The sequence below is a fragment of the Cricetulus griseus genome, unplaced genomic scaffold (genome assembly GCF_003668045.3).
Source record: "Cricetulus griseus strain 17A/GY unplaced genomic scaffold, alternate assembly CriGri-PICRH-1.0 unplaced_scaffold_1, whole genome shotgun sequence".
Classification (NCBI taxonomy): Eukaryota; Metazoa; Chordata; class Mammalia; order Rodentia; family Cricetidae; genus Cricetulus; species Cricetulus griseus.
Window position 1 is genome coordinate 8,626,926 of NW_023276808.1, and position 22,903 is coordinate 8,649,828.

The 22,903-nt window shown below is 38.5% G+C and overlaps 1 protein-coding gene across 1 annotated transcript; it reads left to right on the top strand.

Annotated features, from left to right (window-relative positions):
- Positions 1 to 16,145: 16,145 nt before the first annotated feature.
- LOC113838034 (zinc finger protein 431-like) lies at positions 16,146 to 19,616 on the top strand. Its single transcript, XM_035453654.1, has 3 exons — positions 16,146 to 16,396; positions 16,614 to 16,671; positions 17,794 to 19,616. Exons 1-3 carry the CDS (start codon positions 16,276 to 16,278, stop codon positions 18,824 to 18,826), a joined length of 1,212 nt encoding a protein of 403 aa, XP_035309545.1. The 5' UTR covers positions 16,146 to 16,275; the 3' UTR covers positions 18,827 to 19,616.
- The last annotated feature ends 3,287 nt before the right edge of the window (positions 19,617 to 22,903 follow it).

Sequence of the window (22,903 nt, forward strand, 5' to 3'; positions counted from 1 at the left end):
AGTTGAACAGATGTCCTTGTTGTATGAATGCTCATCTTTTGGCTACACACCTATGAGTGGAATTGTTGTGTCTTGTCGTAGATTGATTCCAATTTTCCTGAGGAGCTTCCGTACTTATTTGCAAAGTGGTTGTAAGACTTTGCACTTCCACCAGCAGTGGAGGAATGTTCTTTTCCCAATCCTCTGCACCATAAACTGTCATTGGTGTTTTTGATTTTAGCCATGCTGACAAGAGCAGTATGCTACCTCAAAGTTGTTTTGATTTACATTTCCCTGATTGCAAATATATTAGCACTTTCTTAAGTGTCTTTCTGCCATTTTAGATTTCTCTATTGAGAAGTTTCTATTTAATTCTGTATCCCACTTTTTAATTGAATATTTTGGAGTTTTGTTGACTAGTTTCTTGAGTTCTTTGTATATTTTGGAATTCAGGCCTCTGTCAAATATGGGGTTGATGAATATCTTTTTTCACTTTGGGGCCTGTCATTTTGTTTTGTTTACTATGCCCTTTGACTTACAGAAGTGTCTCAGTTTCAGCAGGTCCCATTTGTTAATTGTGGAACTCTGTGTCTGTGCTACTGGTGTTATGTTCAGGAAATGGTCTACTGTGCAAATTCTTTTAGGATACCTCCTACTTTCTCATATACAATGTTCAGTGTGGGTGGATTTATATTGAGGTCTTTGATCCATTTGCTCCTAAGTTTTGTGCATGGTGATGGATAGGCATTTGTCTGCAGTCTTTTTACATGCCAGCACCCAGTTATGCCAACACTATTTGCTGAAGATGCTTTCTTTTTTTACATCGTATAATTTTAGCTTGATTGTCAAGCATCAGGTTTTCATAGGTATGTGGTACCATATCCTGGTTTTCAATTCAATTCCATTGTTCTACCTCTCTTTTAAATTATTTTTGTATGCTGTTTTTTGATTGAGCATCAATGCGATTGTATTTACCTGAAACAAAAGGTATTATAAGGAGAATTTGATCCATAGCAAGATATCGCCTCCAATTTCAGAAAGACCTATACAGCATGGTGCTTCTGTTTTTGAAAGAAATATCAGTTGCTTTAGGGTCAGAAACAACAGTTCAAGTGTCATTTTGAGGTGATTTTGTGAAAGTTGTGAATTCTGGTTTATTTAATTTTTATACCCTTAGAATTATAGAGAGCTGGGTAACACTCTTCACAATCACCCTTTTCCTTTCCTATGGATTATTTGGTATTTTGATTAAAAGTTGCCAAGATTTTTCTAGCCTTATTTCTTAGCTTTTTTTCCCCCAACCCATTCTTTGTTTCAAAAATATTTTGCATATTTTTTATTGTTGTCCCTTTGTGACAAGTATAGACCTCATTTTTTGTGAATTTGGGTGGTGATTTTGTGGACTATATATCGGTAACCTACTTACATTCATTTACTTAAAAATGTTGGACTTTCACCAATTTGTCTTCTTAAAATATGTTATCAGTTCCTGATGTTTTGGTTTTTTGGGGGAAGTTACTGTGGCGAGACAGTTTTAATGTTTTCTTCTTTATCTTAGATGCTTGCCTCTTCCCATTTCCTGGTATATTAGCACATCTGTATTTTCCAGTTGTTGCTATCTTTATGTTTGTGTCTTTGACACTTAAGTGATTTATATTATCAATACATTGGCTTGCATTTAAAAACCTTCTCGTATATTACTGTCTCTCTCTCCTATTTAGCCACTGGGATCAACATGACCAGTTCTAGGGTCATCTGAGCAAATGTCGACTGAGTGTTTTCTTAGATAAGAATATCTGATTTGTGCCTGAAAATTCTTGTGTTGACTGATGGTTGATGTGGGGAAAAGGACTACCACTCAATTGACAATGTCTTTCGGCAAGAGGGCCTGGGCTGGATAAGAAACCTAGTGGAGCACAAGACAATGACAATGTAAAAGAGATAATAAAGAAACAATGGTTCCACATGTTTTCCTTCAGTGCTAACCTGAGTTTCTCTTCTAAGCTCCAAAAAAGATAGATAGTGGCCTACGGGTAACAACAAAATCAGTACATTACCAGAATAGCTTTTACTTTCATTCATCCTTTCTTATAATACTTTAAGAGATTAATTCTTTTCAATATTCAGGACTTCTATCATCTTTATAAATAAGGTCTTAATTGTGCTTCAAAGGTGTTGGAATATTCATGACTTGCTGAGGTACAATAGCCGGAATCTGGTAGTGACTTATTGCTCTGGTGGCTGTTGGTTCTGTTGTTATGCTGGTGCCAGTTATCTTGCTTTGAGGTGATTCAGGTCTACGTACTGATTTCTCAATTTTTCTTTGTTGGATGGGTGTTTTTTTCTTGGCTTCTATTTGCTCTGATATTCTGATCTGAGGTCCTAAGGTTAAACAGGGCTTCTCACCCCAATTTAGGGGCTGGAAATTTTGCTGTAGGTGTTGTATTTGTTACAACTGGAAGCAAGTACAGGATAATGGTTTGAGCCACCACCTCCTGACCCTACTACTCTTTTAGACTGGATCAATCTAGTGTAGCCAAGGGTTGCGTAGAAATCAGAGATCCACTTGCCTCTGCCTCCCAAGTGCTGGGTTTAAAGGTGTGCTCCACCATGACCTGGCATCGATGGCTAACTACTGCCTGGCTGCACACTCTGATCTTCAGTCGATATTGTTTTCTTTTATTTCTTTTGTTTTTTATTTGTTTTTGTTTGTTTTGTTTAGATAGGTTTTTCTGTGTGTCTTTGGAACCTGATCTGCAACTTGTTTGAAGTCACAGAGATCCTCCTGCCTCTGTCGCTCCAGTGCTGGGATTAAAGGCATGTGCCACCACCAAATGGCAAGTTTCCTTTGTTAATGCACAAACATAATACAACCACACTTGTAGAAACCATTTAAATGCTCCACAAAATTGATGCCCTAAGGATTCTACTGAAATGATGGGGAGCATCCGTCATTATTACATGATCAGAGTGCTTTGATTTTCTCTTTCCAATTTTCATATAGCTTTGGAATTAGATTCCCTGTTATAAGGTGCTAGTGGATTGATTGCTGTGCTGTGAGTGCTACTCTAGGGGATTGTGAGAGGAGTAGGGGTGACCACAGATGTCACAGCATGGTGAGCAAAGGGATGGGGAGCATAGAATGGGGAGGAATGGGAGTCTGTGTGGAATACCGTTCTGTGGTTTTTGTTTGATTTTGTTGTTGTTGTTTGGAGACAGGGTTTCTATCTGTAGCTTTGGAGCCTGATCTGGATCTCACTCAAATTCACCATGAACCACCTGCCTCTGCCTCTCCAGTCATGGGATTAAAGGCATGTGACACCCCCACCTGTCAAGCTTAATTTGTTAAATTAGATAAAATACCACCACACTTTTAGAAACTCTTTACTGGCTCCACAAAATTAATGCCATATGGATCCTACTGAGGTGATGGTTTTCATCCTTCATTAATACATGGTCAGAATGCTGTTAACTTTCTGCTATGTCCTGCTCCAACAGCATGATTAAGGGATGTTGAGTTCCAGGGAAGTAAGGGAATTGATGATCTGCAGGTGTGCATGGTGTTGGATGGGTGGATAGTGCAGAATCCACATCTTGTGTCATGATGCATGAGGCAGAATGTGGATATTAAATTATTCTACATTATTTTCTGTGTGTGCATCAGTGATCCTAGGTTTGCTCAAACCGAAAGAGGACATGAGAGTTTGCTGAACCTTAGCAAGAGTTTACCCTCATTTTTGGAGAGCTCTAGACAATGGACTCTCTCTCTTTTGAAGAAATATTAGTAGCAGGAAGGTCTGAAACAGAATTTTAAGGTCATTTTGAATTAATTATATGGGATTGTGAAGAATATTTTTATCTGAGGTGGAAGTCCGGATCAGGAACAATTTTTCTGTGTCTTTAAGCACACTGAAACACTATAGGGCATGCCCTTATCACTCAGGCCTTATTAGCAAGTCAGACCTATAGGTGACTTACGTGTCAAAAGTGCTGCAGGGCCCTTCTGGCTGCTGAATTCAGGATGAACTTTGAAGAGAAACTGGCTCCAATGGTTTTGTGTGCTGTGCTTTGAGAAATGACAAACTGGAAAACCACAACCTAGTGAGGAAGGGGTTGCTGTTTCCAGATGGAGAGTAGCAGATGTTGAAGTTCTGGACCAGTGTGGTGGGTATTCCCTGGAACTGTGTGGAAAGCTGCAGCCAGTCTTCCTGCCCTGTGATGTTCCATGCAGTCCTTAAAATGCTTTGCAACCAGAGGCATGCCTCTCAATAACTTTCCTCTCTGGAGTGAATATGCTCTAAACATTGGGAAGAGGGAGTAGTGTGTAAAAACATTTTTGTAGTCGACTTCAACATGTTTTTATGCACACATGGAAAGCAGATTGTCAAACTTGAAGAAGTCTGGTTTCTTCATTACCATCTAGAGAGTTTCAGTTCTTTTTGTTTCAGCTTTTTTCTTTTCTTTTGTTTTTGTTTTTTGTAGGCAGGGTTTCTCTGTGGCTTTGGAGGCTACCTGTAACTAGATCTTGTAGACCAGTCTGGTCTGGAACTCACAGAGATCCATGTGCCTCTGTCTCCCAATTACTGGGATTAAAGTTGTGTACAACCAATGCGGACTTTTGCATTTCAGCTTTATATGAAAGATCCATTTATTGTTATTTTTGTATAGGTTGTAAAGGACATCTCGTGTGTTGGGTAGCACTCCACTACTAAGCTGTGATATAGAAGAGTAAAATTGGTAATAAAAGTATTTACCAATGCTCAAGATATTGTAAGTCTCACAAACTAGAATTTAGCTGAGGGAAGGGTGCTTTTAAATCACACAAAGATAAGATAAGTATATGATAACCAGGTCTGTTAAAAAATTATGACGCTAGGATAGATATTCTTTTACCAGAATTTTTTATAGATTTGGCTGAAAATAATTACAAATGAGACACCCCTGATTTAAAACCAGCCATGTGACCCATTTTCATACCAAAGAATAGGACTGTAACAAGCTGCTCAAGGAGCCATTACAGGGTCACAGGCAAACTTAAAGCATGCTGTGCCATAAAGTTCCAGGTTTCTTCTTGAGAAAGGCAGAGTTCTACCATGAGGGGAATAGGACATCAGGTGACAAATATTTGAAATTTTGAACTCTGTAGTGTTAAGGATTTTCTAATCCAGCAAGGCTATAAATTAGGCCACAAGGCAGGGAGGGGAACATTCTTGAATTAGTTAGTGACAGCCTGGGGCGTAGGCTTTGGGAGCTTTCCATAAAAGCCTGATCTACTGACAACAAAACAGAAGGCCTTGTCTAAACCAGGAAATCTCTTGGGAGAGGTAGTCATTTGCTGGAGCATTTCGATCAGGGAACTTTGTGGAGAAACATCTTTGTATTCACCACCAAACATACTTTTGTCGCATATGGTAGGAAATTTGCCAAACTTGGAGAGACCTAGTTTCTCATTTAGGTATGAGATCAATTTGGAGTTAATTTTGTCTATGTTATAAATGCATTGTTTTTTGAGACAGGGATTCTCTGTGGTTTTGGAGGCTGTCCTGGAACTACATCTTGTAGATCAGACTGGTCTTGAACTCATGGAGATCTCCCTGCCTCTGCCTAAGTGCTGGGAATAAAGGCATGCACCACGATTTCCTGGATACATTTCATTTTTTAAAAGATTTATTATTTATTATGTATACATTGTTCTGCCAGCATATATGTCTGCAGGCTAGAAGAGGGCACCAGATTTCACTACAGACAGTTTGGAGCCACCATGTGGTTGCTGGGAATTTAACTCAGGATCTTTGGAAGAGCAGGCAGGGCTCTTAACCACTGAGCCATTTCTCCATCCCCTACTTTTTGTTTTTTGAGACAGGATTTTTCTGTATAGCTTTGGAGCCTTAACTGGAACTTGCTCTGTAGAACAAGCTAGCCCCAAACTCATAAGAGATCTGTCTTGCTCTGCCTACCAAGTGCTGGGATTAAAGGCCTGGGTCAGTAAAGACAGGAAGGGAGGGAGGGGGAGGGAGGAAGGAAGGGTAGGGAGCAAAGTGAGAATATGGGTCACAAGCCCTCCAATCTGTTCCCATGCTCCATCTCCCACATGAGCCTTTTGTAATTAGATTTGACTTGGTCTGATTTGGATCCCTGCATCCTCAGATAGTTTTATTGGTGTGTAGAAACTTGTCACTTCTATCCAGGAGTACAAGGGGATATTCCTATGGAGACCAGGAAGATAGCAGTGTCTGCAATCGGAACGAGGGGTAAGTACGATTGAAATGCATATCATTGCAAATCTAGAAAAGATTTTTCCTTGTGTGTGTGGTACAGCCAGGAACACGAATATTGTGTTTCTAAGCACACTCTAACCCTATGGGTAGTGCTCTTGTCACTCAAGCCTCACTATCTAATCATGCCCTATCTGAATTGCCTGTCAGAAGAGGTGCAGGGCTCTTCCTGTCACCAGGTTTCAGGCTTGACTTTGAACAGGAGACAGTGGTTTTGTGTGCTGTGGTGCAGTTCCTGCTGCAGGGAGCTGAGCTGAGCTTCAGTGATCTGGGAAATGACAACATGGTGAACTAGGGGATGTTGTCTGTATATGGGGAGGGAAAGATAGTGAGGTGTGGCAGATAGTGTGCTAGGTCCTCCCTGTATCTGGGTGGCAAACTGTAGCCAGATTTCCTTATTGTGAAGTCTCAAGTGGAAGTGGTCTTTGAAAATTATTCCTCCTAGAGGGATGTTTCTCAATAACTTTGTTCTGTGGTTTTCATCTGATCAGAGAAATGGGAGCAGGGAGCTGTGTGTAGGAGAAACTTTCTAGTCAACTTCAACATTCTTGATGTACATATGGATAGCAGGTTTCTTAAATCAGGCCTATTTTACCAGTAGCATCTTGAAAGTCAACATTTGCTTTTAACATTTACATGTTATACAGATCTATAGTTAATTGTGTGCAGGTTGTCCTGAGGCATCTCATGTGTTGGGTAGCATTCCCATATGATGCTGTAATGTAAAAGATTAGAATTGGTGATATAAATGATTTACCAATTCTTAGGAAATAGTATGTCTCCCTAAATAGAATTGAGCTGAGCAGGACTATTTCTGAAAATACCAAAAGTTAAGCACATGCTAAACAGCCTATTTTGGATGCTAGGATACACATTTCTTCACCAGGATTGTCTAGACATTTGTCTACAAATCATTAGAAAGATGCCACTCCTGATTTATACCAATCAAGGTGTCCCATCCCAATATCAAAGAATAAGCCTCTGAAATCTGCTCGTGGAGGCATTACTGGATCACAACAAATCTTAAACCCTGGTGTCATAAAAATTCTAGGATTTTTTCTTGTGAAAAAACATAATTTGTCATTGGGTAATATGAGAACAGGTGACAATTATTTGAAAATATAACACAGTTGTGTTAAGAACTCACCTCACCAAGCAAGGCTTTCACTTAAGCCCTCAGCCTGGGAGGACTCAGTAACAGCTTGGGGTTTGGGCTTGGGAGCTTTCATGGAGGCCTGATGATTTGACAATAAACAGAGCTCCTTCTCTAAAATCTGCAGTATGTTTGGGAGAGCTGGTGATGGTCTGGGGCCAGGAACTTTTGGAAGTGTTGCTTCAAATCCTGAGAACCTAACTCTCCCCAGCATATGGAACTATTGTTGTCTGTCCTAAGCCCACTGTGTCTTAAGTCAGTAATGTTCTTGAGATACTTTGTTTCTGTTGTGTGGCATTGTTTGACTAGTCTCTACATGAATTTCTCAGACTATATGATTCTTTGATTATGTCATATGATTCTCCCCTATCTTTCGATCCTCCCACCCCTTCTATGTAGTGTACAGGATGCTATTCTTCTCAAGAAGCTTATTTAATCTGGGGCATTTACTCTGCAATACCTCCCAAACTTAGCACTTATCTTTGATACCTTCTACTTGTTTTATCTTTTATATCCCCATGACCTTCATCTCAGGACCCTGTCCCTGAATAATGACCTGCTGTTTTGGGTCAATGGTATACTTAAGAAATTACTTAAGGAATATCCTGGCTGTGTGATTGTATTTTACTTAACTACTAGTATCCACTTCTAAGGCCTGGAATCTTTCTGATTTATGGTGTTCATATTTAGAGGAAAAATATGAGAACATTTTCATCTGCTCTAATACAAGTCTTTAGTCTCTGGCATGCATGGTCATAAACCCTGATTCAAGTTTTCAAAATAATTTTTGAGATTTTAAATGCATCATGTTCACCTTGTGTTTTCTTCCTCCAAGGCAATTGGTTTCTAATCTGTGGCCTGTTTTTCTTTAACTCAGTTACACAGAAACAACACACATTTACTCTGTGGATGTAACCTATGTTTGCTCTCAGGTTTTCCCAGCTCTGAGGCAATGGGTTTCCTTCACAGGTTATTGAGTGTGTAATGGAATGTGCACACAAAGGACCCTGTGCTTTGGTTGAGGAACAGGGTGTACTATACGAGAGTGGAGGTATTGCTACTAAAATACAAACTTTTTAGACTAGGGCTCTGTCTATGCTGCTGTAAGAGCAGATCTGGAAGGACTGTGCTGTCTGAGTCATTTGATGTCTGATCACCCAGCAGGGAAGCTGCTAATATGAGTACTAGCAGGGTGGCCCTAGAAAATATGGGTTTTTTGGGGGGCAGGTGTTAGCAGTCAGGAGTACTAGTGTCAGGTAATTTGTGGGTTCTTGGCATGGCTTCTTTTGCCTTTGCTGAAATGAGTTGTAACAAAGACCACGAGATATTCCATGGCTATTGTATGGGGTTGAGAGCAGGTTTGTTGTGCTATCATTTCATTGATGTATTTACTTATTGACTGCCTGCTTTTCAAGACAGGGTTTACCGGTTTAACTGTCCATAGCCTACTGGGACTTACCATATACAGCAGTCTGGTCTTGAACTCACAGAGATCTTACTGCATCAGCCTCCCGGGTGCTGTTATTAAAGTCATGTGCCACCACCACACTGTAACCTTTCAATTCTGTTGGAAGTTGAACAGAACATGAGCCAGTGTGTAGTTATGTTGATACATATGTTGACCTTTGTCCTTTGTCCTTTGTCCTCCATAACTCCCAGTATGGATTTACTGTGTAAGAGGAGACTCTGCTGCCCTGGTCTGGGGCATAAAATTCTTGCAGTATCATTGTACAGTGTTCACATGTGGGCACTGCTTCTGATTGTTGTGGGAGACAAATTAGAAACTGAAGGTCTGGTTTCTAGAAGTTCTGAATACTGCATTCCATTTTCAGGGTTGTATTAAAAATATTGCAAAGTGTTTAGGAACTTTTAGAAAAATGGTGACATGGATCGTCTTTCATGTACACATATTTAGAATGCTTGTTACTTGTTACTGCTCCTAAACAGAATGATGTGATTCAATGAAGTTCAGTTCCAGGGGAGAAAAGGAGTTTCTCATGTGCAGAGATTTCTCAAGTGTGAACAGTGCTGTGCTGGTAGATTGGTCAGATTCCATGTTATGTGCCAAAGGCCATGAAAATGGGGAGCAATTCTTTTTTTAATTTCAATTAGAAACTAGTTTGTTTTACATATCAATCATTTTCTGCCCCTCCCACTCCATCCCCTTTCTGCTCCTCAGGGAAGGTAAGGTCTTCCACAAGTGATCTTCAAAGTCTGTCATATCATTTGGAACACATGCTAGGACCATCCCCATGTTTCTCGACTGAGAGAGTGTTGCTTTATGTGGAATGGGCTCCCAAAATTTATTCATATACTAGGGATAAATTCTAATCTACTACCATAGGCTGCATAGATTGCCCAGGCCTCCTAAGTGACACCCATGTTCAGGGGGTCTGGATCAGTCCTATACTTTTTTCCCTGCTATCAGTCTGTGGTCCATGAGCTCCCCTTTGTTCAGATCAGCTGTTTCTGTGGATATCTCCCATCTGGTCTTGACCCATTTGCTCATCGATACTCCCTATCTGAAACTAGATTCCAGGAGTGTGGCTCAGTGTTTACCAGTAGTTGTCTGCTTCTTCTTCCATCAGCTCCTGGATGAAGGCCCTAGATTGCATATAAGTTACTCACCAATCTCATCAGAGAAGGGCATTTAAGGTTAATCTTGACTATTGCTTACAGTGTTACTGGGTGTCATCCTTGTAGATCACTGGGCATTTTCCTAGTGCCAGTTTACTCTTTAAATGTATAATGGCTCCGTCTATTATGGGGTATTTTTCTCTCCTCTATTCTTCCCCTGTCTCAATCTTCCTGCTCCCTCCAGTCCTCCTTTCCCCTATCTTCTTCCCTTTTCTTTCTCCTAACTTTTCCTCCCCTCCCCCATGGTCCCAATTTGCTCAGGAGACCTTGTCCCTTTCCCCTTCTCTGGGAGACCTTGTATATCTCTCTTTAGATACTCCTTGTTTCCTCTATTCTCTGATGTTTTGGATTGCAGGCTGTTAATCCTTTGTTCCACATCTAAAACCCATATATAAGAGAGCACATACCATGTTTTTCTTTTTGTGACTTGGTTACCTTAATCAGTATGTTTTCGTCTACTTCCACCATTTGCCTGTAAATTTTAAGATTCCATTTTTTCTGCTGTGTAGTACTCCATTGTGTAAATGTACCACATATCCTCTCTCCATTCTTCAGTAGAGGGGCATCTAGGCTGAATCTAGTTTCGAGCTATTAATGCTGCTATGAACATTTTTGAACAGATTTCCTTGTTGTATGAATTTTCATCTTTTGCCTATATGCCTATGAGTGGAATTGGTGTATCTTGTGGTAGATTGATTCCAATTTTCTTGCGGAACTAACACACTTATTTCCAAAGTGGTTGTAGGACTTTGCACTTCTACCAACAGTGGAGGAATGCTCCTTCTCAAATCCTCTCCAGCATAAAATGTCATTGGTGTTTTTTATTTTAGCCATTCTGACAAGAGAGATATACTATCTCAGAGGTTCCATTCATTAATTCTGGAACTCAGTGTTAGTGCAACTGTTGTTATGTTGAGGAAGCCTTCTACTGTACAAATTCTATGAGGGTACCTCCTATATTCTCTTCTAAGTGGTTCACTGTGGCTGGATTTATTTTGAGTTTTTTTTATTCATTTCTTTTTTCTTCTTGTTGTTTTTGTTTGGTTTTACAAGACAGGTTTTCTCTTTATTGCTTTGGAGCCTCTCCTGGAACTAGCTCTGTAGACCAGGCTGGCTTTGAACTCAAAAATTTCCATCATTCCATGCCTCCCAAGTGCTGGGATTAAAGGCATACAACAACAATGCTCGGCTTCTTTGATCCATTTGGACTTATGTTTTGTGCCTGGTGATAGTAATGTATCTGTCTGCAATCTTTTACATGCCTGCATTTGGGTATGCCAGCATTATTTGTTGAAGATGTTTTCTTTTTTTTAGTAATTTTTTTGTCTTTTTTTATTTTATTTTACATACTAATCTCAGTTACTCTTGAATCTCCTCATCCTGGTCACCCACCTTACCCTCACGTCATTGGGACCCACTCTTTAGTGTGGGTAAGGTCTCCTCTAAGGAGTCAATTTGAAGTCTATCCCATCACCACAGTGAGGCAGGACCAAGGTCCTCCACGCTGTGTCTATGATGAGCAAGGTATCTCTCCATATTATCATTGAACATTATATATATATATATATATATATGATGTTTTATCATTTTGTATTTGAATTAGAAACAAGATTGATTTACATGACAAACCCAGTTTGCTTCTCCCTCCCATCCTCCCCTACCATCTCCAACTAAAACCCTACCTACCATACACCCTTTCTTCTATTCTTCACCTGATTCAACCTTTCTGCTCCCTCATGACCTCTGCATCCTTCCTCTTCTTCCCTTCTCATTTTCATAGCTCCCTCCCCCCTCTTCCCATGCTCTCAATTTGCTCAGGGGATCATGACCCTTTCCCCTTCTCAAGGGGACAATGTTTGTCTCTCTTATGGTCCTCCTTGTTTAGTAGTTTCTCTGGCAGCATGTATTGTAGGCTTGTAATCTTTTACTGTATGTCTAAAATCCACATATGAGTGAGTTTATAGAAGATGCTTTCTTTTATCCTTTGTATAATTTTAGCTTCATTGTCCAACATCAGGTGTTTGTAGTTATGTGGGTCCATATTACAGTTTTCAATTTGAGTCCATTGGACTACTTGTGTTTTAAATTATTTTCTGTGTTGTTTTTTGATTGAGCATTAGTGGGGTTGTATTTACCTGAAACAAAAGGAATTATAGGGAGATGCCGATGCATAGGAAGAGATCACCTTCACTTCTGGGGATAACTCTGGATCATGGTGCTTATGTTTTAGAAGAAATACCAGTAGCTTGAAGGTCAGAAACAACAATTCAAGGATCATTTGAAGTGATTTTATGAAAATTGTGAAGTCTGTGTTTATTTATTCTTTTATATCCATGGGATTATAGGGATCTGGGTGACACTGGTCAAGATCACCCATTTCCTTTCCTATGTTTTCTTTGGGCTATTGATTAAAAGTTGACAGTATTTTTTCTGCCTTATTTCTTTTCTTTTTCTCACCAACCCCATCTTATTTGAAAAATTTTCACATACTTTTGATTGTTGTATCTTTGTGACAAGTGTAGACCTCATATTATGTGAATCTGTGTACTGATTTTCTGTAAGCTATAACAATAAAGTAGTTATATTCATTTTCTTAAAAATATTCGACCTTCCCCAAGTTGTCTTAATACAATTTCTTATGTTGTCAGTTCTTGAAGGTTTTGATTTGGGGGAAGTTGCTGTGGAGAGACATTTTTAGTTTTTTTCATCTTTATCTTAGATGCTTGCCTCTTCCCATTTTCTGGTACACTATCATTTCTGTGTTTTCCAGTTGTGGTTATCTCTATGTTTTAATCATTAGTGCTTAAGTGATTTATATGATTTATGCATTGGCTTTACATTTTAAAACCTTCTCATATATTGCTGTCTCTGTCTCCTAATTAGCCTCAGTTTTCAATATGATCAATCCTAGGGTCATCTGATCAAACATCGATTGTGTTCTTAGATCAGAATGTCTGACTTCTGCCTGAAAAAGATTGTGTTTACTGATGATTGATGTGGGAAGAAGAAATCGACTGAGTTGGCAATGTCTCTTAGCAAGTTTTCCTGGGCAGCTAAAGAGAATTAGCTGAATACAAGATAGTATAAAAGCAAAAGAGAAAACAAAAAAATAATGGTCCCACAGGTTTTTCCTTCGGTGTATAACTTGAGTTTCTCTCCTGAGCTCCCAAATAGGTGGACTTTGGCCTAAGCCTAACAAGAAAATCAGTACATTACCAGAGTAGCTTTTACTTAAATAATTTAATCACAGTGATAGTATTTCATTCATGCTTTCCCATAATTATTTCAGCGACTAATTCATTTCCACTTTCAGGACTTCTATCAAGTTAATAAAGTTGGTCTTTATTGTGCTTCAACCATGTTGGACTACTCATGACTTGGTCTCGTAGGATTGATAGAAACTGATAATGATTTATTGCTCTGGTGGTTGTTGTTTGTTTTTTTACACTGGTGTCCATTTGTCTTGCTTTGAGGTGATTGTGGGTATAGGTGCTAATTTCTCAGTTTTAATTTGTTGGAAGGGTGCTTTTTTCCCTTGGCTTCTATTTGACCTCTGATATTCTGATCTGAAGTCCTATGGTTGAATAGGGCTTCTCACCACATTTTGGGTGCTGGAAATCTTTCTGTATGTGTGGTCTTTGTTCCAGTAGGGTGTATCTGCCATGGTTTGAAATTGTAAGAATGGAAGAGAGGAGAGAACCCTGTGATAGTGTTGAGAAGGCATGGAGAGATTGGGAGATTTTTGTGGTCAGGTGGATCATATGGACTTCTGGCAGATGCTGTCTACAGAATCCCTGCCAGAGCACAGGGATTCCTATAAAGTTGGAGGCTGCAACAAAGCAATGAGGAGGAAATTGAATTGTAAACAGTGTTCAGGGTTATTGAAAGAATGGAGAAGATCCACTGGAGAGGAAGCAATTGTGTATTTCTTATAGATGGCATGAACTCTGGTCCAGAAGTTGTCTTTGCTTCCGTTTACCTACCTGTTAGTCTGACTTATGAGACCTGCCATGAGCAGAGGATATTAATACAATTTTTGGTGTGACATGGCTTTGTGGATGGCAGTTGATTTGTTGTTGGAGGACTATGTTTGGGAATGAATGTACTGTAGAAGTTTCATGAGCTGCTGTAACATTACCTGTTATTTGGGCTGGTGTGACATGCACATGAGAAAGGGATGTCTCCCTCAGTTGGAGGCTGGAATATGGCAATATTCCTCTTATTCTGATTGATAATATATCCTTTGCTTTAATATGTTGGAAATCCTTAATTAGTTTCTTGATTATACAATATGTTACAGTCAAGACATTGTCTTGAGTATCAGAAGGGAATTTGTGCTTTTTGGGCTGTTATATGTTATGATAATCAATGAAATTGGAATAAATACAGAAATTCCCCTACCTCCACTCCTTCCAACCCTCTCCACAATATCCATTCCCCCAAATCCACTGATATTCTGTTTCCCTTCAGAAAAGAGAAGGCCTCCCATGGATATCAACAAAACACATCATGACAAGATGCAATAAGATTAGTCACAAACCCTTATACAAGCCTGACCAAGGTTACTCAGTAGAAGGAAAAGTGTCCCAAGAGCAGGTGAAAGAGTCAGAGACACCACAGGAGCTCCTGGAAGGAATCCCACAAACAAACCATGATAAACAACCAAAGCTTGTTTGCAGAGTTTCTGACACAGAGCCATGCAGGCTCCATGATTGACTCTTCACTTTCTCTGAGCCCCTAGGAGCCATGTTAAGTTCATTCTGTGTGACATGTTCTCCTGTTTTCTGGCATTGGGGAAATGTCCAGAGATATACAAGGATGACCCCAAATAACATTCTACGCAATAGTGAAAAGGTTATCCTAAATGCCCTTCTCATTTATTGAGATTGATGACTACTTTACATGCCATCCTAGAGCCTTCATCCAGTAGTTTATGGAAGCAGAAGCAGACACCCACAGCTAAGCACTGAACCAAAAGCCTGGAATCCAGTTGTAGAGAGTGAGGTGTGATGGGCAACGTAATCATGGCCAATCAGGGTTAACCCACATAAATAGGTGACTTGAAGATTAGGAGCTCATTGACGTCAAACAGATAGTTCAGAACCAGCATAGGACAGAACTAGGCCCTCTGAAATTGGGAGTCAGTTAGGAGAACTGGGCATTCTATGATGCCTCTAGTCATGGAATAGAATTTATCTCTAGTGTACAAATGGACATTGGGATCCCATTCCACACTGAGGGTTACTTTCTCAGCCTAGACACACTGGGGAATGACTAGGCCCTGCCACAAATAATGTGATGGACTTTGATTCCTCATGGAAGCCCTCACCTTTTCTGTTAAGCAGAAGAGGGATGGGATGGGGTTCAATGTTAGGTATGGGTGAATGGGGAGGGGCATGGAGTGGGACTGGTATATATAGTAATAATGTTTGTAATTTAAATGTAAAAAAATTAGAAAACATAAAAGATCGTATTCAACAGAATTTAGAACTCTTAATGTTACCAGGACCAGATGTCTGAAGGAGTAATTTACCTCTAGCAATTCTTTCTTACCTCACAGGATCACCTATCCAACTATAGTTTCTATCCCATCCCTTCCACCCTACATCAGCTGTGCTCACATTTAGATCTTAAATGTTAAAAGCAATGAAGATAATGACTAAATATCATATACTGAAATTAAAAACACATAAAATATTATAAAAAGGAGACTCTGACCTCATCCTTAAAGGGAAAATAGAACTTTGAAATTAATGTGAGATAAATTAGCTATAAAGTGTGTTTTAGTTACATTTATAAGTTATTCAAATCTTGGATATGCATTTTATATTAAGTTATGAAGTGTATATTGCAGTTAAATATGGGCTGCACACTGGAGATTATCATCAGAAATGTTAAATGTGTGGGCCCTCTACTCTTCTTTTTCTTGAGCCTTCCTCCTTGCTTCCAAATTTATCCTTCTGTGTTCCTGATACCACAGCCTATCCTTTCACCTGACTCACTATTGGATAAACACGTCTTCATCAGAATATAAGATGTTGTATTCAGGCAAAGAGGAACAGCTTCATAAAATTAAACTAATTTTATCAACACATAGTTACTTCATTAAGCAAATTTTCTATAGCATAAAAGTAACACATTTTAAAATAAGGTTCTACAGAAACACACATTTACAATACTGTCAGTATTTTGCTTTAAGTTTCACACATGTATGTGGTATTTTAGATTGCCATGAAGTATAAAGATGTGCATATTGACTTCACTTGGGAAGAGTGGACTTTGCTGGATACTTCTCAGAGGAATCTCTACAAAGATGTGATGCTGGAGACCTATGAGAACCTCAATGATATAGGTAAGAGTATGTTTTCCTTACCATTTTAAAATAATAGGACAACTGTTCCTTAGTTATTGGTTCCTTGGCTCTTCTTTAATTTGATTGAGAAAGAAATAGAATGTAATAAATAAATCAAAGTTATAAAGCTCACTGAGGACAGTAACATAATTTTTTGCACATTTGCATATATTATTTCTCAATAATACTCTATAAATTTTCTTGCCCTATATTTTAGGATACTCTTGGGAAGATAATATTGAAGAACATTGTGCAAGTTCAAAAAGACATGACAGGTAATTTTCATTTACAAGCTCACAGAAATGTGTCTCTGAAGAAATTGAAATGTGTCCTGAAGTTTGAAACAGAAACAGCAGTGTATTTAAGCACAGCTTAATTTGCATTGATGATTATTAAATTCTCACAAGAACATAGAACTGAATTTCAGGTAGTTTCACTGCATTTTCAAAGCAATATTTTAAGAAAGAAGACAAAGAAATAATGCATTGAGAGAAAATGCCACTTAAATCCTTACACCATGAGAGCTATGCTGTAGTACCATAAATCCACTTATTTCATACTACCTATATTACTAAAGATATAGACAAGATTGAATTGATAGTCATGTCCCCAAAACTTCCAATAAGCAAATACTCCACAGAAAAATTGGTTTTACTCATGTACTTGCTGTGACAGGAGAAATTATTGTCAAGAGTCAAGGGGCAGTTATTTAGGAATGTGTAAGCACAATAGCATATATCTATAAAGAACAGAATGTCAAAATGAATTAAATGAGGAAGCCTCTTCTTCATAATCTTTACATTATTAAGAATATCATGTACTACTCAGGATAAAAGCCATTTCAGCAAAGAGATATGTAGAACATGATATACCTCTCTTGCAGGATATTTAAAAGTCGTGTAGTGGTCCCCATTTTGAGCATACTTGCTGAATTTGATTCAAGTGTACCAGTAATTTGTTTTTCATCTTCATTGATAATTCACCAAGCTCACTCTGTAGAAAAGCCCTATGAATCTATGTCTGTGTAAATACTTCTGTTTCTTATAGTTCATTAGCATATGTATTATGACTCACAGAGAAGGAAAAGTTAATAATACAAAAAAGGATGATAAACGATGAATTTTTCTAGTTCTCCTCATTATGTGAAAAATCACCTTTAGAAAAAGGTTCTGAAAATGAGAACCATGTAATACAGGATTATATATTCACTCTATTTTCAAAGATACATGCAACCCTTAATGAAGAGGAAAAGAAGAATGTAAGCACAGTGATAAAACTATAATATCGGAATCTTCTTTACAACTGAAATAAATTGTAATATTAATTTATACAGGTAACAAGATTCAACATTGTATTGAATATGGTAAATCATTTACATATGAACCTTTTCCTGGCAGGCATGAAAGAAGGCAAATTGGAGAGAATTCTTCTGTATACACACAATGTGATAAAGCCTTTGAAAATAACGGTTATCTCCAAAGTCATGAAAGAAAAGACACTGAAGAGAAATCATATGAATGTAACCAATGTGGTAAAGCCTTTGCATATCACAGTTATCTTCTTATTCATCAAAGAAGACATAGAGGGGAGAAAACCTATGAATGTAATCAATGTGGTAAAGCCTTTTCTTACCACAGTACTCTTCAAATGCATGAAAGAACACATACTGGAGAGAAACCCTACGAATGCAATCAGTGTGGTAAAGCCTTTTCTCAGCAAAGATATCTTCAAATGCATAAAAGGACACATACTGGAGAGAAACCCTATGAATGCAATCTGTGTGGTAAAGCCTTTTCTCGGCACAGTCACCTTCACATGCATAAAAGAACACATACTGGAGAGAAACCTTATGAATGTAATCAGTGTGGTAAGGCCTTTTCTCGGCTAAGTAATCTTAAAATGCATAAAAGGACCCATACTGGAGAGAAACCTTATGAATGTAATCAGTGTGGTAAAGCCTTTTCTCAGGACAGTACTCTTCAATCGCATAAAAGGACCCATACTGGAGAGAAACCTTATGAATGTAATCAGTGTGGTAAAGCCTTTTCTCATCAATGTACTCTTCAATTGCATAAAAGAACACATACTGGAGAGAAACCTCATGAATGTAATCAGTGTGGTAAAGCCTTTGCTCACGACAGTACTCTTCAATCGCATAAAAGGACACATACTGGAGAGAAACGGTATGAATGTAATCAGTGTGGTAAAGCCTTTGCTCGGCACACTACTCTTCAAATTCATAAGAGGACACATACTGGAGAGAAACCTTATAAATGTAATGAGTGTGGTAAAGCCTTTTCTCATCAATGTACTCTTCAATCGCATAAAAGATCACATACTGGAGAGAAACCGTATGAATGTAATCAATGTGGTAAAGTCTTTTCTCACCACAGTAGTCTTCAGATACATAAAAGGACACATAATGGATAGATACCATAGGAAAGTAACCAGTGTGGTGAATCTGTTTCACAGCACAGTAATTGACTGCATCAGAAATTAACTTATACTTGGTGATTATGGAAATTTCCAAGGCCAAATCTCAAAAAAATGATGGAAATGTACAAAAGAAATGATCAGGATGGAAGCTGACAATAAATATTTTTTAAAGATGGTTGGCTAACCAAAACCACAAGAGTGAGTTTATCTCCCATATGATAATAGGCATCATTGGGAGATCACAAGTCCACATGTGAGATGTACCCCTGCTTGATTTTATACCTCCTGTTAGGAGAACTTAGGAACTTTCAGGCTCGAAGTCTGACTTGTCTGAATGGGCTCATATTCTGCTTCCCTGATACCTGCAAACATTCAGTTTGGATCTCTGAATGGTGGTGACTTGTTGGGAGCCTTGCAGGTTGGCATTAACCTTTAGGCCTAAACTTGGCATGCCACATGGTTATAGAACTGTCTTTTGATTATAAATGACTCCCAGAAGCATAAGTACCCAGAAGGAACATGACCGAGACATCAATCTATTGTTCCAAACACAGGTCCACTTACCTAAGCAACCCTCCCTCATCTCATCATTTACCTAGGTAACCCTCCTTCTCCCAACCACTCATGAACTTTTGACCCTGCCAACATCTTCTTTCTGTAGTTTACTAACATCCTGCTTAAATGAACACCTTTGTCTTGTGCTCTTCTCCCCTTCCCCCTTTACCTCATAATACTGGCTAGATAGGCTAGCCTGGAAAAAATAAAATTTGCCACTTAATCAGAATTCCGTCTATGGTTATTCTCTCTTGTCACTTGTCCCCATCCCACCCCAGATATCTTGCTGTTGATTGCTGTTCCACAGGTCCAGACAAGTACAGTGACTATAGAGGACATACAGATTGTGGCAAGAACCTGAGATTGAAGTCACTCTATGGTTTGCTCCATATTATATTTCCAGTGCTGTGGAGAATGGAAGAATTTTTAGGGAGATAATTAAGTTTTGATGCTCGAGTATCAAATGCCACACAGGATTCTTTGGTTATAACTGAGGACAAGCTAACATATACTGTATTTTGTTTCCACTCAGCTGTGATGGGTCAGCCCCCTTAATTTCTTCCACTCTTTATTTTTTGGCAAATCATGCTGTTGTCAGAGACAGTACCCGCAGTCCCTTCTGGGACTGTAATACTTTTCAGTCCACCCCAGCAATCACTGGTACCCTCCTGAATAACAGGAATAAGGTTGTTCTATATGACATTTATATCACCCCCATTGAGTAATATCTAGTGAAAGAGTAGAGACCATGAAATTCTAAATTCTAAGTGAATTTCATTTGGGAAAAGACTGATTCCTTGTAATAAGATTCTATCTACTGTAGCAATATTTATGGCTTCTCTGAACATCTTGCTGGAGAAGCAGAACCTGAGACTTTGTGTAGGCTTTCAGATGGAAAACTCTTAATATATGGCTTACTTATATTTCTTAGCTGTGCATATCACTTACCTTCCATCTAAACCTGTTATGACCCAAGGATGAATTACTTATCTTATGTCTACATCACTGTTCCAGATAGTATCAGGCAGGAATCATCTCCCTATTTTTCTATTAAAAACAGCATGTTCCGTGCTGAAACAATAAAACAATCAACAGAAATGGACTCAGAATACTTTCTGCACATATTTGCAGATACTTCATTCACGCCTACTTAAAAGAATTAAGAAGGGAATAAATTGGGAAAGAAGAAAGTGATGCCATATATTTTAAATAAAATGGATAAAAATAAATGTTACATAAAAATTTGGCTAGAAAGTGAGCTTAGCAATAAAGAACACTGGGTTTTATTGCATTGGACATAGATTATATTTCTAGAAACAGTGGTTGCTAACTGCAACTTCTGGTCCAAGGGAGCTGTTTCCCTCTTCTGGCCTCTTCAGGTACTGCAAACATCCAAATGTGGACAAACACACATATACATAAAGTTTAAAAATAAAATTCTGTACAGTAATGTCATAACCTTGAGATAGACAGCAGTAATGACTTGTCACAATATTCTTTCTGGTCCTCCATAGGAGCATATGTGGCCTTCCTCTGAGGAAGCTTGCTCAGAAGGAAAGAAATAGCTATCATTCACAGTGTGCATTTGTGTTTTTCCCATTTTTTGTATTTGTGTTCTACGTGCTTTTATGTGTGAGGACTGTGGTACTGATATATCTTTTACATGTATCTCTAACAGTATACATTATAGTGTACTATAATAAATCGCACATTGCCAGGCGTTGGTGGCACATGCCTTTAATCCCAGCACTCGGGAGGCAGAGGCAAGCGGATCTCTGTGAGTTCAAGGCCAGCCTAGTCTCCAGAGCAAGTACCAGGATAGGCTCAAAAGCTACACAGAGAAACCCTGTCTCAAAAAACTAAATAAATAAATAAATAAATAAATAAATAAATCACACATTATAATATATTTATAGCTACATCATAACATATACTCTAAAAGATAGTTTTTCTCTGTAAATCTCCATCAGCCTAAGTTGTTAGAGTTGTAATCTTCTATCTCTATTAAATTTTCCAAAGCATAACCTCATGCCAAAATAAAGGAGACTTACTGATGACAGTAGTTATTATTCAGCCATCTGTATTGGCCTGTACTTGGATTTCTGACAGGATATGCCTTCAGCTTCAGCTACTAAGAGGGCTTCCAGTGTATTTTCACTTTGTTCCTTTTTAAAAGGGCCCTGCCCATATCCCATTCTGCTCTCCCTCTCTGTCTCTCTGTCTCTCTGTCTCTGTCTCTGTCTCTCTCTCTCTCTCTCTATCTTTATCTCTATCTCTCTCACTCTCTCCCGCTTCCCTCTCTCCTATTGCTCCTGTCCCTGAAGCCTGGTCTCTCCTCTCCCTTTCCCCATGTTATCCCTTTTCCTAATAAAATACCTTCTGCTTGAACCCTGTCACAAGGAGCCTTTCTTAAATTCAAACAGCTTATGTGGAATGCAAACTCTTTGCCAGGATGGATCCTCTTTTAACATAAACCACCAGTGGATACATGCTGTTCGTAAAGAAGTTATAGCAAAACAAGCTTGTCTTGCCTGTTGTAAAATACATATCCCGCAGTGGTTCTCTAAAAAAAGTATTAATTTTGAACTTGCTTTGAAAAATTTTCATTTCTTCACTCTGAGGAATTGATTGCATTCAATCAACAATTGTAGAAAATAATATGGTGTCCACCTTATCCACAACAGACATTGTTTTCTTCATCATAGGGGAATGAAATGCATTTAGCACTCAGAGATATTTCCTCCAAGGTTCAAACAGCAGAATGCTTTAAGCAAATATCTCACTTTCTGGTGAAACAGCCTTCCACTCCCAATCCATTTTCTCCTATTGCCATTTGAGGGAATTGGAGTTTACAGGGGAAATGATGACCATTGATTTCTTTGAACTTTTATTTTGACTGTAATCTTGTCATTCCTATTTGAAGGACAGTTTTATAATTACAGGTCTGTTTGGTGTCTCCTTTTATCATTGGTGCCATTAATTTTGTGTGGTTTCATTTATTATAATTTAATTATAATACAGTTTTCTAAAAATGAGGAACCTTTACCTAATTTTGTATTCTGAGAATTTATTGCATGTGAGTTCTTTGGGATTTTGTTAGTCTGTGGACTTTCTTTGGGAAGACAGGTTTACTTTTCTCCCTTTGATCTTAGAGTCTTCCCTCTTTATTTCTTTGTATATCTGTGTTTTCATGTTTTCCCTGCCATTATTGTTTATGATTTTGCTTGTTAATTGGTTTTTATGGTTAGTACATTGGTTATTGCATTTTTAAAATATTCTCCTGTATTATTTTCTTTCCCAGTTTGCTTCAATTCTTAAAATGACATAAGCAAGTGTCATCTGAAGGAAACACAGCTGATGTCTTGACCAGATCACAAAGGCTAGTTTCAGTGTCTGTGAGAGGTTGTGTCACATGGTGATGGTAGTGGGAAGGTTCTTCCACTGAGAATGACAATATCCCTGAGGAAGTTGCACTCTGCTGATTAAGAAAGCTGAGCCAGGAGGTGGTGGCTTCTT

Excerpts from the sequence above, each read along its gene's own strand:
- LOC113838034 (XM_035453654.1), top strand. The coding sequence starts at position 16,276 with ATGAAGTATAAAGATGTGCATATTGACTTCACTTGGGAAGAGTGGACT. Across the intron at positions 16,397-16,613 it reads TGAGAACCTCAATGATATAG|GATACTCTTGGGAAGATAAT; the intron begins GTAAGAGTATGT and ends CCTATATTTTAG. Across the intron at positions 16,672-17,793 it reads AGTTCAAAAAGACATGACAG|GCATGAAAGAAGGCAAATTG; the intron begins GTAATTTTCATT and ends TTTTCCTGGCAG.